This window comes from Eumetopias jubatus, unplaced genomic scaffold, assembly GCF_037043125.1.
Source record: "Eumetopias jubatus isolate StellerSeaLion01/CBP00866 unplaced genomic scaffold, mEumJub1_p1.0 scaffold_9, whole genome shotgun sequence".
Taxonomy (NCBI): Eukaryota; Metazoa; Chordata; class Mammalia; order Carnivora; family Otariidae; genus Eumetopias; species Eumetopias jubatus.
The window spans coordinates 137,510,475-137,524,263 of record NW_028274815.1 but is presented as its reverse complement, the minus strand read 5'-3'; the positions used below and the strand labels follow the sequence as shown (position 1 = coordinate 137,524,263).

General features: G+C 55.4%; 1 protein-coding gene across 1 annotated transcript in view; it reads right to left on the bottom strand.

Moving 5' to 3' along the window:
- PHACTR3 (phosphatase and actin regulator 3) overlaps nucleotides 1-13,789 on the bottom strand; it is a 206,762-nt gene that overhangs the window by 65,878 nt on the left and 127,095 nt on the right. The window contains exons 5-7 of the mRNA XM_028089174.1: nucleotides 9,460-9,672; nucleotides 4,245-4,419; nucleotides 3,268-3,515 (exon numbers count right to left, since the gene is read on the bottom strand). Of these exons, the coding sequence (XP_027944975.1) occupies nucleotides 3,268-3,515; nucleotides 4,245-4,419; nucleotides 9,460-9,672 (636 nt within the window). The remainder of the gene's footprint in view (nucleotides 1-3,267; nucleotides 3,516-4,244; nucleotides 4,420-9,459; nucleotides 9,673-13,789) is intronic.

The following is a 13,789-nucleotide window of genomic DNA, read 5'->3' as shown; positions in this document are numbered from 1 at the left end:
GACTCCAACTATAGGACATTCTTGAAAAGTAAAACTACAGACAATAAAAAGATCAGTGGTTGTGGGGATGGGAGGGATGAACAGGGGGAGCACGGAGGATTTTTGGAGCGGCGAATGAATGCTATGATCAACACAAGTCATTGTACATTTGTCTAAACACACAGAAGGCACAACATCAAGAGTGAACCCTTCGGGGGATAAGGGGTCAGTGTAGGTTTATCATTTGTAACAAAGGCATCACTCTCGTGAGTGATGCTGGTATCAGGGAGGCTAGGCAGGTGTAGGGCTGGGGATGCACATGGAAGTCTCTGTAACTTTCTCTAATTTTCCTGTGAGAACCTACAACTGCTTTTAAAAAATTAAATCTTAGGGCGCCTGGGTGGCTCAGTTGGTTAAGCGACTGCTTTCGGCCCAGGTCATGATCCTGGAGTCCCGGGATCGAGTCCCACATCAGGCTCCCTGCTCGGCGGGGAGCCTGCTTCTCCCTCTGACCCTCTTCCCTCTCGTGCTCTCTCTCTCTCATTCTCTTTCTCTCAAATAAATAAATAAAATCTTTAAAAAAAAATTAAATCTTAAAAATTCACCTTTGAGGAGCCTGAGAACGTTCTTGGTGTCCTGTTTTTACCCAGCACTGACTGCACACACCTGTGAAGGTACCTGTGCACGCTGCAGGCTGGCACAAAACATCACACGTGGTCTGTCACACATCTTGCTGTGTTGACCAAGACATTTTATTTGCTCTGCACAGAAATCCAACTGTCAGACTCAGAGTACAACAGATACATTTCTCACTACAACTAGTCAGGTAGGACAGCCTTCCAGCTGATTCACAAGGTAACCTGCCTTGGATGAGGCCACCACCAGCTCTTAGAAATGAAATTCTAACATTGATGCATAGGATGCCACCTCATCAGAGAATCCAGGGTGACACATCTTTGGACTGTTCACATGGCACAGGCCAATGCCCGCAAAACCTCTTGAACCCAAGAGAAGCAAATAGCTGATCCTTGCCGCCATCATCCCACCAGGCAAAGAATACGTTCATGGGCCTTTCCCACTGAAGTAACAGTCCTTCCAAAAGTAACACTTCTAGACTTTTTCTAGAACCAAAATAGAATTTTTTCCTCCAAGTGATTTATCTGAGAGGTTCTTAACTTGGAGAGAATCACGAACACACAGGAGAATGTGTAAAAGCAAGGAAACCACTTTCCACACTGGATTTCCATGCTTTGGGAACCCCGTATCAGGCACGTGGGAGGAGCACCCAGAGGCTCAATTTGTAGAAGACTGGAATCTCCAGATATTCCTGATGGTGTGTGCAACAAGCCCAGCCCACAGCAGGATGTTCTTAGGGTTGAACGTGAGGCCTCGATCATGAACCCAGAACACTGGTGTGCACGGGGGAGGGGACCGAGGTGAGGATGCTCCGCTCAGGGTTTGCAAGTGCAGCACATTCCCAGGCAGCTTGGCCGTGAGCCTGCGCACGCACGTTAGCAACAGTGTTTCTAGGAGTTCTACCCTCCCTGCTCCCATTAGACCACAGTGGCTCAGTGAGGAGCATGTTATGCCATCGGGAGTGGCTGGAGAAGGTGGAAGGGTGGCCGCAAAAGAAACGTGTACCCTGTTTCTGTGAATGTGACCTTATTTGGAAAAAAGATGCAATTTGTCTTCCTAGATGTAATTAAGGATGTCAAAATGAGGAGAGTCATCCAAGATTATCCAGATGGGCCCTAAATCCAATGACTAGTGTCCCTGTAAGAAAAGGAGAGGGTATGTCTATGGCCATAGCACCCTGGACATGCTCTAGCTCGCCTGATCGTGGTAGCCAAGTGGGATGGGGCGTGGTTAGTACTTGGATGGGATGAGGGAGAGGGCCCAGGGAGCAGAGGAGAAAGGGATGTGACCACGGAGACAGAGACTGGGGGAAGCAGCTGCCAAGCCCAGGAGAGCCTGGAGCCGCCAGCAGCCGAAGAGGCAGACAAGATCCACCCCTAGAGCTGGAGGGAGCATGGTCCAGGGGGGTAGAGGCCAGAGGTGCCGCTAAACACCCTCCAAGGCACAGGGCAGCCCTCCCCCCAGAGAATCACCCAGCATCACTGGTGCTGAGCCTGGGGGCACCTGCACCAGCCTGGCATCCTCGTTTTCACCCGCCGTTCTCAGACATGTCCCACATGACCCCATCCCTCAGAGGCTGACAGGTGTTCAAGGAAGAGAGTTCTGGGGCTGGGTAAGCTTGGGAAAGTCCACAGGCTGCAGGCTCCTCTGACACATCCAGAGTCCCTCGGCCAACGGCTGGCTCCAAGTTTCTGGCTCAGTGATCAAAGTCAGCCTCTTCCCCATGCACAGAACGCTGGTGCTCCTCACACGCTATGGCACCCACCCCTAGAAATGCCTCGCTGGCCGGGGTGGAAAAGGCTCAGAAGTATGCAAGGGGACAAGAAGGCTGACAGCCAGAGCTGCTAAGCCTGAGCTCCATCCACCCGGTCACGGTGGCTGATGCTCACATCCCTTCAGGACAAGCCAGGACCAAGGTCAACGTCAGCCCCTTCCCCATTTGCCACCCGACACCCAAGGAAGAAGCAGCTTGCCTGGCTGGGTCCCTGGTGCCTCCACCCAGAGTCCTCTGCCCACGGTGGTGCCAGCATGAGACTGAGCCCCCGGCACGGCGCCGGCACTCAGCACAGCCTGCACCCTCCCCGGGCTCGCTTGGCCTGGCCTGCACCTCCTCTCCCTTCACCACGGGCCCTGCGATGCTCTAACTCCCTGAGCCTGAGTCCTCGAGGTAGGACGGAACGGTTACTCCGACCTTCAGAGCAGGCTGTGAGGACAGGCCTGGAGCTGGGCTTCCGACGGCCTTGGGCACATGCGTTCCCACACAAGCAGGCACTGCGCCAGGGATGGCCGCCGGCTCCTTCTCCCCCTCCCTTCACCTCATCTAGCTTTCCTGGCGGCAATCTCTGCTCTATTTTCCAAACGCTGGACCTCCGAGTACCAGCTGTACAACTTTCTGCCGTGTCTTCCTAAGCAGCGACGCTCTCAAAGTTACTCACGGAGCCTCTTTTATGTGTTTTCAAAAACACACGGAAATCAACATGCAGTTACCAAAATAAAACGGGCTCACTCAGCATCTCCTAGTCCCGGCCCAGGGCCCGTCTGCGGGCGCCCCTGCTCATCCTCAGAGGTGCAGGCCCCCGCCCCAGCCGGGGGGAGCACCGCCTCCACCGGGGCCCCGCACCCCGCACCCCGCGGGCTCCGGCCTCCCCTCACCGGAGATGATGGAGTCGTTCAGCGCCTCTTCATCCTGATACACCAGCAGGTCGTCCTTGAGCTCCGAATTCACGATCAAGTTCTCCTTGTTCTCCTCAGACCCCTTGGCGGCAGCGCGCTTGCTCTCCGCGACCCCGTCAAAGCTCCAGGCCTCCTCCCTCTCCTTGCCCCGCTCCACGCTGGACGTTCTCGACAGGCGGACGTCCACCCGCTTCTTGGGGGACGCTTTACTGTCCCTTCCTTGAAAACTGAAGCAGAAGACAGTTTGGGTTACGCGCGGTCCGCTTCCCCGCAGGACCCAGCAAAACCGGCCTGGGGGCTTGTGAGGATGCTGCAAAGGCGGTCCCCAACTGCGTGCGGCGCCCAGCTTCTGTCCTGAACGCGCAGGACGAGCAGCCGCAGACGGCGCATGCGCGGTCCCGAGGCGCGGAGGCATGCGCGTGGGAAGCCGGCCACGCTGCGCACGGCACGGGTGCGGCTGCGGCACTCCCCGGGAACCGGGAAGGGCACTGCGCTCGCAGGGCTTCCGCCAAGCCTTACGTGCGCCCCGTCAGCGGGCTGCTTTGCCCTCCATCGATCACTTCTCTTTCTCTATGGCCACGTGAGGTCAAAGATAAAAGAGTAAGCTTCAGGAACAGGCTTTGTCCTCCTGCTAACGGAAACTCAAAGTCTTCAGGGCCTGGGACAGCGTGACAGCTACTTCTCTTCCACGGGCGCTCGGTCCCCCGGGGAGAAAGGCAGGGGCTTTGGGGCCAGGCTCCCACCCGTGAACGTCCTCTCCCAGAATGGGGCAGCCAAGACCAGAGCCCGGTGCGAAGTAAAAAAGTGGGGCTCTTGTCCAAAAATTAACAATTTCAGGACAGTGACAGCAATGCACGGAGCCCAGTCCGGGGGCCCCGTGACTACACAGGGTACACCACAAGGCTGATGGGGATTCGGGCACACAGGTCTCCTTACCGGCAGGGAGAGGGCCTCACCTGTCCTGGCGATGCTTGGTGGCCAGTGCCCTGTGCAGCTCCTCAATGACACGGCTGGGGGGCAGCGGCCGGTGGACAGTGGTGAGATGTGGGGACCCCGTGGGCGTGGAAAGCTGTCCTCGGAGGGGAGGGTCAGCACTCTTCCCGCCAGGGCCCTGGAAGAGCGCAGGCTGGCCTGGAGCGTGAGAGGGACCAACGAGAATGTAAGTCTCTGGGAGCCGGGAGGAAGGACTCTGCAGAAAGACAGAAGCCCGAGAGCAGAGGACACAGCCCCCTGGCCGGGGGACCCTCACACCCTGTTCCAGACGTTGTGCCAGGTCCCCTGCGCCCAGAGCCAGAGACAGGGCTCACCTCTGTCCAGCTCCATCCACGGGGGCCTCCAGCCTCCAACCCCGGGAGCTGAGCTCTATAGGCTCCCTGCAAGGTCTCAGGCACAGAACGCCCTCCTTCCTGACGCTCTGCTACAGATTTGGCTTCCCGAAGCCACACTTCCTATCGTGGAAACAAGCACAATCCCCCCAGCTCTGCAGGGTCTGCAGGGGTTACTCAGCCTGGACCACCATGGTCCCTGCTTCTCCACATCTCCTCCAACCCTCTCCCTGTACCTCACCGAGTGGGAGCTTTTGGGAAAGTGAGCCTCTCCCCTTCTCCTCGGCACAGCATCTGGGCTCTTGGCCCGGGCCCTGTAGGCTGCCCTGCTCGGTTCTCTGGCTTCATCTCCTCCATTATCCCCACCAAGCTCTCTTGGCTCTAGAACAGGAGGATCTTTCCAATCCTTGAGGGAACCACACTCTGCTCTGAGCCTTTGCACAGGCTGTTCCCTTTGCCTGCAATGCTTTTCCCCTCCCCTGTCTGTACCAATCTCACTTCATCAGGGAGACCTTCTGTGAATCCCCACCCTTGTGCAGAGCCCACCATACCTGCCCGTAGGACTCAAGGCAACCCTGAACACCCCTTTCCTCCCACTTGGAATGAATTACTTCATCAGGTCCGCTCTTCTCACCTGACTGTGCACCTCTGGGCAGGGCCTATGCCTGCTGTATCCCCGGGCCTGGCACTTGATGCGTGTGCAACAGGCATCCATTTACATGAAATGAGTCTGAAGACTCAGAAGAGATTTGCTCAAGTCCATCCTAAAAAGGTGAGGCTTCCCTCCCTAACAGATACTTCCTGAGTGTTCACTCCAAGTCCTGCACGGCGTCAGGTGCTCAGGGAGGCAGAAAGCATGAGTTTTTCATTACACAGATCTGGCCTCCAGGCTCCATCTGCTACTTACCAGCTGGAAGACCCCCATAGGCAAGTCCCCTGAACTCTTGAAGCCTCAGCCTTCTTATCTGTAAAGTGGGCCAAGAGCTCCCTGACAGGGCCAGCAGGAGCCCAGCTGCTGGGGTGGGGCCTGGCACCTGTAACATGTCGCTCCCAAACATGTCTCCGCAGAGGCAGCCTCCAGGCTCCCCCAATTTGTTTGACTGGGTACAAATAAATCAACTCCCTTTTTAGCCTCAACAGGGAGAGAGAGACACACACAGATCTAAACCACTCCCTCAAAGATAAAGCCTTTCTGATGTAATCCTAGAATGTGGACAGTGTCAATAAAAAACAAACAACAACAACAACAGCAACAAACCACATATGCACAACTAGAAGAAAAACTAAGTCCCATTGAAACAGGTGATTTCTTTCTTCACAAGCACCTGCTTCTGTGAGCATAGCCAGATAACACCAAACAGCCCAGGCCTTGCCCTCGATGGGCCTCGAGGCTGGCCGGATGAAACCAGGAGAGGAAAAGCAGACAGAAAGCCAACACAAGAATTTTAGGGAGAGCTGAGCCAGGCAGGTGGGCTGAGCACACCTGAGATGGGGAGCAGGTGGGCTGGGCTACGGAGCTCAGGCGAGGCTTCTCAGCAGAAGGGCCATCTGATCTGACACCCAAGGGATGAGACGGTACCAGCCATATGCAGGGCAGAGCAGACGAGGGCTCCAACCCGAGTGTGGCCCCCAGAACCATTCCAGTTCTCTACACTCTGCCAGCTCCACCCCTGCTAGGGCAGCCCCTGCTCATCATGGGGATCACCTCCCGAGCGCGTGATGCTCTGCCATTGCCTGGAATCCTCCCTCTACACTTGCTAGGAAGGCCCCACCAGCCCAGGGAAAGGGAGGTGACATGGCTTTGCCTGGGCTCACTCAGCCTGGACTCTAAGTGCTTCCCACATGCTGCTCCACCAAGCACTCGCCCTGGCCCGCCTCGTCCAGCCTGGCCCGCCTCGTCCAGCCTGCCTAGGGCACCTCTTACCGCTCCCGTGTCTCAGGTGAGCAACCAGGCTCCAAAGCCAACTCCAAGTTATGCCTCCAGGGTGTGGCAGGGGCCGGGATTGGAACACCTTTAAGGGTAGTTGGCAGAGGCCGCAGGACCCCCTTACAGAGGGACAACTGTCCCCCAGCCGGGCAGGGGAAGCTTTGCCCTGAGGGGGTTAACTCACATGGGTCCTGGGTCCAGGCAGGTGAGACACAGGTGAGTCAATGAGCCTCATGCAGTTCATACAAACAGGGGGCGAGGGTTCCAGCAAACACAAAAGCACCAGCTCACCTTAATGGGCTGGTGGGACTCAGGGGGCTGCCAGATAGGAAGACTTCAAGAAGAGCCAAAAATTTGGATTACAGGTAAAAGTTACATGTTTGACACATGTTAATATTTAACACACATATTTGAATGTTTAAAATGTTGGCAACCCATTAAAACAAATTAAACACCATTCAGACCCAGCAAGGCAAGTCTGTGAGTGGGCCTGGGGGCGGGGGAGACGAGGCCCTGACCTCTGGTGGAGGCTGGGGGCACCGTCGAGACAAGAAAGAGCCCCGTGGGGACTCCGCTTGTGCATGCTGTCCAGCTGGGTCCCAGTTAAGCCCAGGTAAGGGGACTTTGTCCTCTGCTGCCACCTAGCGCTCACATGCTAAAGCAAACATTTCCCCCAAAAGAGAAGGAAAAAGAGGGAGAATGGAGAAAATGAAGACAAAGGTACCAAAATGGGGTCTCAGCTGTTAAAAAGAGATCCAGACCAAAACCACCCTCCCGTGCTCTCCCTGTTCCTAATCCAGTCCCCAGATTAGTCCCCCATACTGGGGGTTCTGGAGCTCCTGGGAAGGGGAGGGCGGAAGTCAGAGGCACCGAATATGAGGCCCTCGGGACCCAGAATTTCGGCTGTGAGAACAGGCAGAGGAGTCACAGTAGGGGAACGCGTGCAGCCTGAGGCCTGATCCGTCCCAAGCACAGGGGAGGCAGGACATCTCGGGGCTTACTGAGTTACCCAGGGACCAGAACAAATTATGCGTGAGCCAGAAGAAAACGTGGTGGAGGCTGCCTGATCAGATGGATTTCCAATTGTTTCAGGTCCCCGTGGATGGAGAAGAAAATCATCATAAGAACAGCAACAAGATGCAGGACAGTTTGATTCTGCTCAAAACTTTATCTGTGCAGCCCTCTCACTGACACACTGCAGGCTTGGACTCCTTCCCAGAAATGTAGAAACAGGCAGGCCGGGCTCAGAACACGCATCTGCTCCTTCAATCGCAGCCACACACACTCGCTGAGCACCTGCTATACGCCAGGTGGGGACTTAGGCTGGTGTCTGGGATCTGGTGGGGTCCGGCGGGGTCCTAGCCTGCTGTCACCAAGTCCCACCAACTGGGCAGCTCAGAACAACAGGACTTCATTCTCTCATAGCTGTTGAGGCCAGAAGTCTGAAACCCAGGTGTCAGCAGGGCTGGAGCCTTCTGAGAGCTGAGAGAGAAACATGCCAGGCCTCCCTCCAGCTCCTGGTGGCCGCTGGTGACCCCTGGCACCCTGGCTTGCAGACAGGCCACTCCAATCTGTCTCCACCTCCGCATCATCTTCTGTGTCCTTTTGGGTCTCTTGTAAGGACATTCTCATTGGATTTAGGGCCCACACGAAGGCAGGATGATTTCATCTTGTTCCTGATGTAATTATGTCTGCAAAGACCCTTTGCCAAAGAAGGCCACGTTCTGAGGTTCCGGGTAGATGTGAATTTTGAGGGGACACGGTTCAACCCACTGGGCAAGGTGAAGTGATGTGGCAAATACCAGAAGGCAAGACGCATGTTGCTATGGGGTTGGGGTTGGGGACAGCTCCCCTCAAGGAGGGACAGAGATGCCCAGGCACTGACCGGGTGAAGCAAGGGGAAGAATATTGGAGCAGGAAGAGCAGTGGGAGGGTCACAAGCCTCAAGCCCAGAACTTGGGTCGAGTGTCATTAGCTATGGGACTTGGGACACGATGCTTGGAGCCCCCGAGCCTCTGTCTCTTTAACTGTGAATCGGGCACACATCCCCCCCCCCCACCCCAGAGAGACTGGCCCGCACATTAGGAACACGTGGTGTGTACTTGGGCCTCCTTGTGGCCCAGCAAGAGGGACGGAGCAGTATGGCGGGTGGAGGTCAAAGCTGCTCAGGTCTGCCGTCCACATCCTCTCCATGCCCGCTGCCCTCAGAGGCCACAGGCGAGGATTTACATTTCAGAACAGTCACCGTTAAGAACGTAATGGCCTGCTTCCCCCCAAGACCAGCCATGTCTCCTGTTGCTACCCATGATGGGACAAGAAATGCCCAAACTCCAAAGGTGAATGTCCCGACTTCCTGGGATTATTCAGCCAGTGTGGCCACAGCTACGGAAGTGGATGCTTTTGGGGGCCTCCCCCCAGCCGAGCTCCCCTCTCTGATCACCACCCTACAGGCCAGAATTTATCTCTGGCTCTGCCTTGCAGGATGGAGCTCACTGGGGAGACGTGGTGAAACAGAGATGAGCAGAGACTGTGAAAGTGAGAGGTGGGGACAGAGTGGGGAAGGAAGGGGAGAGGGAGAAAGAGTAGGAAACAGAAAGACACCTGAACATCCAGACATATAGACAGACAGACAAAATCCTCATCCTGGGGGCTGGCTGCATCTTCTGCATTCAGGTTCTAGAAGACACTTTTGACTCCTGCCAACAGACTGCCCCATTTGCTCGAGGGAGCCCGAGGGTTCTGCTCCTGACAACCAGAGCTCCCTGCTAAGAACTGCTCTCCTGTCTCCCGTTTTGCTCCCCTGGACCTGCCCAGAACCCTGACCACAAAAGCAAAGGGTGAGAACCAGCCTGCGGTGGGCACCCCACCAGGATGAAGGTTTGCATGAATGAATGGAAGGATGTATACATGAGGACCCACCTGTGACGTTTTTCGTGGTTTTGGAGCCTGCCTTGGGCGGTGGGGTGGGCAACAGCGGGGGGCTGGGGAGCTGGCCCACGGATCTCTCCAGGGGTCTGGGAGGACTGTCCAGGGAGTCAGACCCAGCTAAGGCTTGAGAGGGTTCGTCGGTGGTCGGCGGGAGGTTGCCAGCGGCGTCTGCTTCTTCACCTCTGGATGTGGACGGCATCTTGGCTGGTTCAAAGGCAAAACAGAGCATTCACAAGCCATTCTTCCTCTGGCTGGGGTGGATGGGAGCGAGGACAGTTAAGGCAGCTTGGGCTGGGTAGGATTGTGAATAGGAACAGGATACAGAGGGGACGTTTCAAATACAGACCTGACTTCTTGTGAGTTCAGAGGTCAATGGAACTGTCAGAAGCAGACAGGGGGAGGGGGGGAAGTAGGGGAGGACGGGGAGGGACGGGAGGGGAGGAGGGGAGAGGGAGGAAGGAATTTCAAGAGCACAGATAATGTTGTCCCTTTTCCCACTCAACAGGTGGTGCCAAAGTTCCTGCTCCCGCCTGACCTGGGGATGGTGGCCATCACAGGTTTTGTAATGAGACCTGCCCAGGCTCCCATCAGCCCCTGCACCGGGATCCTGGTAAATTACTAAAACCCTGGTGCCTCCATTTACCCACATGTGACATCTGACAAACACCAACAGTCCCTCGTGGGATTGTTGCAAGGTTTAAATGGGAAGTAACAAAAAGATGAGTAACTCAGCAGCTGTTGACTTTACAGGTCTGGTTTTCCACAGCCCTGGCCCCTGACATGGAGGTCCCCGCAGGCGGTACGGGCGGCAGGGAGGCCCAGCTTTGCGGAAGGGTCAGCCTGCCCAGAGCCCCGTGCCCGTCCCCTCTCCTCCCTGCTGCTCCCTGAGCACCATCCCTGAGCCTGTCTACCCCTCGGCCTTCTCCCAGGCCGTGGACACTCCCTTTTCACTTCTCCCTTCATCCGGCTCAAGTTCTACTGATCGTCACTGCACCACCTACCCCACTGACACCCCCAAGTACTCTGCCTCAACTCCTTTCCATTTAGCTCCCTGGTGAGACCTCCGCACCCCCCCCCCAGTTCCCAGCCCGTGAGTGCTGCAGGAAAAGATGATGGAGGAACCCCGGTGTCTGCCCCCTCAGGACTGCCACAGTCGGGCTCAGCTCTGCCTCAGACTCTTGCCTCCAGCTCCTCACCTCCATCCTCCCAGGGGGCCTCACCACCAGGGGAAACTGAGGCATTCAGACAGGGGTGGGGGCACTCTTCTTGGATGCCTGACTCAAACACAACGGTCCCTGAAACCCCAGATCCTGATACAGGATCCCCATGCCCACCCGGGATCCCAGCACTCCCTGCCTTCTCAGAGCATGCCCCAGGTGCCCAGCACGGTACCTGCTATACATCTCATTTTTTAAGACCAGCTGCGGAGGAAGATACAAACACTCATCAGGAACAGCTTGGTAGAGCTGGTCCTAAAGTCACAGTGTGGGTGGGATTCATCCATCAGGAAGGGTTCTGGAGGGGCCTGATGGGCGGGGCACTGTCCGTGGTGCTGAAAGCACGGTGCCAGCCCCATCCCTGCCCTTCAAGAACTTCCAAAGAAACTTCAGAAGTGGACACTGCACATTCCACGGATGCCATGTTATTACCATTTCTGTTCTTTTACTATCCATGGCTGACTCCACGGCTGGGACACTCTCGTGGCACAACATGGACAGGCCAGTTCCTCCCGCTGGGCCCTGGAGGTCTGGACAAAGTGAGCAGTGTATGACCTAGACTCCACAGGTTCCCTTGGCTGTGCTGCCAAGGGAAAGGCTAACAGGGAGACTGAGCAGCCCAGGTCAGGGTCCCCACACCTGCATTGGCCAGGGCAGGTCCACTTGATCTGTCTCAGCTGTCCTCTCAACACGTTCCTCTTCAGCTTCCAGACACCTGTTCCCTGGTTCCCTCCAGTGACACTGGCCACACTTGCCCAGCCTCTCACCAGCTCCACGTGGGCTGCCTAAGACCCAGCCCTCAGTCCACGGCTCCAACTCTCCCATCCAGTCCTCTGGCTTCAGAATCAATCCCATCTTTCTGTCAACCCTTGACCTTCCCTCCAAGCTCCAGACTCGTACATTATCAGCCACTGTGACATCTCCATCTGGAGGTCAGAAAGGCAAAATGAAACATTCCCAAACCCATCTCTTGATTTCCCAGGGGAAAGCCCTCCCCAGTCTTCTCCTCCCTCACTCTCACCCATCCATCATCCAACCACCCATCTTGCAAACGTCCTGGCACAATTAGGGGTCCAGGCCGCCTTCCAGGAGCCACAGACAAGTCACTAAACCAGACAGATCCTTCACCAGGCTTCCTACACAGCTCACCAGCTTTGCAGCCACACTGGATACCCGGTACCTTGCCCTTTGTATATAATTCATGGATAAATCCTGTGTGATGTACTTCCAAAATATTTCCCAGCCATGTCCACTTTTCCTCCCTGTGCAAGCTTCCAAGGCCTTTGCCTGGACCACAACAATGGCCTCCAGGCTCCGTCCCTCCCTGTCACACCCCCACCCCAAATCCATTCTCAAAACCAGGGGTTAGGAAACTTTTTCTATAAAGGGTTTTGCAGGGCAGAGTGTCTCTGTTGGTGCGGAGTCCAGAAGGCTGGCCAATTCAAACAGCAAAACTCCCCTGTGTCCAAAGCGGATATGTGCCACCCACAGAACTTTCTGAGATGCTGGACAGATTTCCTCCCTGTCCATTTCAGCAGGCCACCAGCCATGTGTGGCCAACGAGCAACTGACAAGTGGCCAGTGTGACTGGAAAGCTGAATTTTTATTTCATTTAGTTTTAATTAATTTAAGCAGCCATGCTGCTAATGAGTACCAAGCTAAACAGGGCAGCTGCAGACTTCTGGGAGGGAGTCAATGGTCACAGCCCATACCCCCTCAATCAGAGAGAGACTGCAGGGTAAGCTTCTAACAGTTCCATGGAAATCCTCTCTCCCCACCAGCCCAAGGTGGAATGCAGGTCCCCCACCTCTGCCCTCGCCCCAGGGCCTAACACACCAGCAGATCTCACTAAAATCCCCTCGAACACCTTCCCACAAAACTCATCCAAGTTCATCACACATGAACCCCTATATGTCCCTGACCTGTCTGGGGCTCCACAGGCTGGGAAAGAGGTACTCCAGCATCTTTTTCAGCCTACATCTCCCTCTACAGCTCATGTGAGTGTGTAGCTACCATTATAGTTTGGAATCTTGTTGAAATTAGAACATTAACATCCGGGGCGCCTGGGTGGCTCAGTAGTTAAGCATCTGCCTTCGGCTCGGGTCATGGTCCCAGGGTCCTGGGATGGAGCCCCGCATCGGGCTCCCTGCTCGGCAGGAAGCTTGCTTCTCCCTCTCCCGCTCCCCCTGCTTATGTTCCCTCTCTGTCTCTCTGTCAAATAAATAAATATCTGTCAAATAAATGTCTGTCAAATAAATAAATAAAATCTTAAAAAAAAAAAGAACATTAACATCCATTAAAGTCTTAAGTGCTAGATCAGAAAAAAAAATGGAGAACACAATGTCAGTTTTCCAAGTTCCCCGCATTTGGGATCCTCCCTCGGTGAGGAGGGGAGGGGGGCAGGGGTGCTGTTCATGCACTCCCCTGACCAGCAGAGGTCACTTCTCACCAACTGAACTCTCAGCCAAGACTCCTGTGTCATCCTACAAACCTCAGCGTAGGGCTCAGTAGATGAACAGAAGTGACTGAAGCTGAGCCAAGTTTGTACATCCATGACTTACTTGCACATTTTACGAAACATTCCACTGACATGCTTCTGTGTGGCCCCCACGTACTCCCTTGGGCAGGGGCTGATAAACTTTTTGTTTATGTCCAGGGACAGAGAGTCAATATTTTAGGCTTGGCAGGACAAGAGGTAAACCCAAGAATATTATGTAAATGTTTCTGTAACAAGAGAAAAAGCTCTCCCTGCCCTTTAGCCTGGGAAGTGCTGCCCAGGTGGTAGGTATGCTTTGAGCCCATTTATCACCTGCTGGATACATTCCAAGACCAGGAGTGACCAGTGCTACAAGAGAGTCCTGGTGGGCTGGGGGGCAGCTACTGTGTCCAGTTTCGCTGCACCCCAGTGACACCTGGCATGTCCTCGGTCTCAGGTTGGACAGCTAGCCATGGGCTCGGCAACTGGCGGAGTCCCAGGTGGAGATGGGACGAGCCCCGATTCTGAGCAGTGGGGAAGGGTGGCCACCGGTCAGGGAGGGGCAGTCTCCGCTTGGACTGGGTTTACAGTCCCGGCACCCTCGAACGTGCCATGCAGACACAGGTGG